This window comes from Pygoscelis adeliae, unplaced genomic scaffold (genome assembly GCF_000699105.1).
Source record: "Pygoscelis adeliae isolate BGI_AS28 unplaced genomic scaffold, ASM69910v1 Scaffold427, whole genome shotgun sequence".
NCBI classification, from domain to species: Eukaryota; Metazoa; Chordata; class Aves; order Sphenisciformes; family Spheniscidae; genus Pygoscelis; species Pygoscelis adeliae.
Genome location: NW_008825214.1, coordinates 2,084,607 through 2,088,993, shown reverse-complemented (window position 1 = coordinate 2,088,993; position 4,387 = coordinate 2,084,607). Strand labels below are relative to the sequence as shown.

The window sequence follows — 4,387 nt, the reverse complement described above, 5'->3', positions numbered from 1 at the left end:
ACTAAGCTAGAAATGTTTCCATCCTGAATGCTTTGTCTGCATCATCCTTGCCATACTATTTCGTCATAAACCCCTGGTTTTGTTCTATCCATAATTTTTATCTGGGTCATTTTTCTTTTTGCAGGTAGGTGCCAGAGTTTGACTGTTATATGCTTTATAAATATGTTCTTTTTTTCCCTGTACTGCATAGCTCCAGTCTTGCAGCTGATGTAGGGGTGTGATCAAGCAGGGATCTGTACAGTAAAAAAGTTCTTCATGGTATCAGTTGTGGGATCAAACCATAGATTTTGAATTGTCAAGTACATGTGTGTCGCACTAAGAAGTTATATCCTGTCCTGTTATTCAAATATTCATGTGTTTGAATTCAGAACAATGGAAAGCTGGAATATTTTGGCTGAATTGCCTTCAGGATGGTTACAGGTGCAAGACCTGCTCTGTGTTTCCTTACATCAGGAAATTGCATGTCTTTCTTTTCTAGATTTGAACGTATTCATACAAAGAAAGGGAACTACAGTAAGTCACTAGTTTCAAACCAGGAAGAGGTAGATGATTTAGCAACCTTGGAGGTACTGGATGAGGTAAGAAACTCCTTTTTCATGTTTTCCTGAAGAGGACTAATCACATATTAAAACACAATGGTGTGCTGTTGATTTTCAAGTTCAACTATATTGTCACAATTCAATTGTGTAAGTGTACAATGGCATTTTACCAGTTTCTGCCAAATATTTTAGATGAGATTTGCTGTGTCAAAAACGGTTCCAACTCAAAGCTAAAACACCCTCTGCAGTTACAGCCTTAGGCCGAGCAGTATCGTAGCACAATTTGCTTAATAGGATTTATATCACTGGATTTTATTACAGCTAAATATCTAGTTTGCAGTGATGTGTTAACCTGAAATTGGTCCTGGTCCAAGAACAAGCACCTTCTCCCCTGTTGCTTGGACATCTAGAGTTGTCTTAAACTGGCTTACCATATTCTTCTAGGCTGGGTTCTCACTGACTTAACTTTGGTGTGGAGATGCATTGAGATCAATTTATGTCAGCTGAGGCTCTGACCTGTCAATGCCTTCTGGTGAACTTTTGACAAAATTACTGATACAAATCTCACTGGTTTGTCAAAGTTTGAAAATGAGTCCACTAGGAGCAGGGGAACATGCATAAGGGAGGAGGGAAGTCTGTTGTGTTTATGCTTTAAGCTTCAAAACCAGAAAGAAGAATCAGGCCACAGCACATTATCTGCAGGTCTTAGAGGCCATCAGTATTTGTAAACAAACTGTCATTCTTCCTCTACCAGGCTGTCCATAGACTATAATTCACATTCTCTTATCTGTAAAACTTCTCTGGTATATTGTATCTTCGTCAGTACAGAATACTCAGTGCGGCTCTTGAGCTGGTAAACTACATAATGCTAACAGCCCACAGAACATCTTGCATCATCCAAGAGCTTGGTTTAGTAGCTTAATGTTTAAGTTATTTAAGTTAGTTAATACTAACTGAGCTAATCCAGACTTCATCTACTGCACAAAGCTCATATTTAAGCATTTTTTAAATATTGGCAATAGCCATATGCTAGCAAGACTGGTTTTTATCTTTTGCCATGAAGCATATAAACAATCTGATCTAAAGAGAAGAAACACAAAAAACCAGACTAGCCGGAAGTATATCCTATCTCCTCAGAGGTGGACCATTCTCAGGAAAGTCATCAGAAAGCCTCCATCTAAAGGCATCATTTGACTATGCGATATTTTACTAAATCCAATCCACTTTAAAACCTCTTTCACATATGAATGGCAGCTTCTCAGAACTGTCTCCTTTCTTCCATTCAAACTTTTCCTCCAGTTTAGATAGCCCCATCAGAAGAGCAAAACAAGAGACCTAACGGTGCAAGAAATAATTTCAAAAAGGGCAGAAGTTCCCCTAAAAGATTCTGTTAGTGTGAATCTGGTTATGGCCAAAAGCAAGGTAGTGTTCAAAACTGAAAAGGGAAGAGTTTATCAAGGCAAAGGTTTTCTCCTCATGTTTTCCTGTGAAGGAAATTTAACTTCTTCAGCTGTTGAGAATTCAGGTTTTAAATGCATTAACCAGAACACCGTGCACAACACTGTGAATAGATGGATGTGGAGGGAAAGCAATTCCTTCTGTAGTCCTCTGCTGCCAGTCATTCTGTTCCAGTGGGAGTAGGGCCTAAATATTTTCACATGTACCTCAGAATAGTCTCAAGGCTGGTTTGAATTTCTTCACCCAGCTCTATGTCCTGTTTCGATTGGAAACCTAACCAGGCACTTTACATACTCAGCTCTGTATGCAGAAGAAGCTGAGGGAAATTATGTCAAGAAATTGGGTATGCCACTAATGGGCCCTTCTTTTTTCTTGGTTTGGGGAGAACTGGCTCTGCAGCAGCAAAGAACAATCACAGCAGACTGGTTGTTAATACAGAAAGATGCCTGATTGTTTACATTAACAGGATCCAAACAGTTGAAGATCTGTGTCTTATCATAACTGAGAGTAATGTTAGAGCAGCTGTAATGGCAGTTACGAATTCAAGCATATGGCTCTTGCTTGATGAGTTACATGAAGCTGTAGTGTTAGAAATGAAGACAGGACTGTCTCATGGAAACCTTTGATTAATTGAATTAAAGCAGTACTTACTAACTCATTTTTCTACAGCCACTTGGGGATCTGTAAGTATATATTGTTCAAAGTGAGTTTGGACACAAGAAATTAGGAATGCCAGTGTGTTTGAAAGTGTTACTCACTTTTGATCATGATCAGTTGTATTCCTGACTATTAATACCTTCCCTCTCTATCCTCACTCATTGTAACCATATAAATATTTTATACATTCTCCTAATATTCTTTTTTTCCCCCGTGTGATTCAATGTTCCTATTCTTTCTCCATCAGAATACAGTAACAGAGCAGTTGCAGAAGGGTTATGCCAAGGATCAGATCTACACATATGTTGGGGACATTCTCATCGCTGTCAATCCATTTCGGAACATAGATATTTATTCTTCACAGGTGTGAAAATCTAGGTTTGGTTCTTTTAAACTAGCGCTGATTTCCATGAAAATATGAATATTTGTGTTAAGTATAAAGTAAGACCATTCTTGAGATTTACTTCAGTTCACTCTGAAAAACAGAATTACCAATACACTTGTCCCTTCAAGTGCATGTTAACACGCATCCTTATCATGTGCTGAATTTCAGCACAGAAATGAGAAACTCCAAAAAATTTAATTTCCGATATCTTTATGTCTATAGCATAGATCATGTCTATATCACGTCTAAAGTGCAAACAGCTGTATCTGAGCAAGTCATCCATTTTAATCAATGGTTAGAAATAGGATTTTTGAGGTTATTGTTATTCTAGTGACTTTCAGCATTCATTCTAGGATGAGATAAATCGTGCTAAACTTCATGAGATTTGTTGACTAGAACCCCACAGAGTGTAAAGGCTCTAGCTGCCCATAGCAGCTAGTTCAGAAGTAGTATCTGCACAGATAAGTGCATTTATTCAGGTGAATCTTACCCCTTTTTGTGGGAGGGAGCATTCCTTCTCCTCAACTTCCCATGGAGAACTTCTGTGAATGGCTGGAGGTAGGAGCTGGGGGCATTTTCTCTCAAGAGAGCTGGGGAAGCCATAGCTATTTAATTGATCAGACAGTTCACAAAGCAACCCTGTAAAATTTTAGCTTTTGTGAATTTGCCTCCCCATTGTACAAAAGGGAACAGATATGAAAGTCTGGTCATACAATAATTTGGCATTATTAATTATCAGATACTACAGGTACAGAAAAGATCTTAAGTTTTGACATCAATATCATGCAGAAATACTAAGAGGATGTGACGTACAAATAAAATGAAATTATAAGTTGGTCCTTGATGTCTGGCAACATTAAATTTTCTTCTAATAATTTGAGTTTCATAGCATAATCAGGGCTGACATCATACAAAATTGTGCTTCATCATTTTTAGCAGTTCTTATAGTACTAAGTACATACAGATTCATAGTGTAGGGAGCACGGTGACGGCTCACTCAGAAAACACCACTGCTGGTAACCTAACCATGCTGTACACTAATCTGAAAATAAAACTAAATTCTGATTTTTAAAAAGTTGTTAAGGGACATTGATAATGTTTTCATTTTTCTTATGCTTAGCATTCCAAACTGTATATTGGAGCCAAACGGACTGCCAACCCTCCTCATATTTTTGCCGTTGCTGACATAGGTTATCAGTCCATGGTGACATACAACTCCGATCAGGTAAAGATGAAGTGTCTTAATTATATCCTTCGCTAGGCTGAGAGATATGTAATGAGCCCAGAGTCATGCTCTTGTTCTCTGCAGTGTATCGTTATTTCTGGAGAAAGTGGAGCTGGCAAGAAG

At 38.2% G+C, this 4,387-nt stretch overlaps 1 protein-coding gene across 1 annotated transcript in view; it reads left to right on the top strand.

The window, feature by feature from the left end:
• Nucleotides 1-478: 478 nt before the first annotated feature.
• Nucleotides 479-4,387, top strand: part of MYO3A (myosin IIIA) — a gene marked incomplete at its 5' end in the record, with an annotated part of 56,197 nt that continues 52,288 nt past the window's right edge. The window contains 4 exons of the mRNA XM_009329137.1: nucleotides 479-578; nucleotides 2,902-3,018; nucleotides 4,160-4,264; nucleotides 4,349-4,385. Coding sequence (XP_009327412.1) covers nucleotides 479-578; nucleotides 2,902-3,018; nucleotides 4,160-4,264; nucleotides 4,349-4,385 — 359 coding nt within the window. The remainder of the gene's footprint in view (nucleotides 579-2,901; nucleotides 3,019-4,159; nucleotides 4,265-4,348; nucleotides 4,386-4,387) is intronic.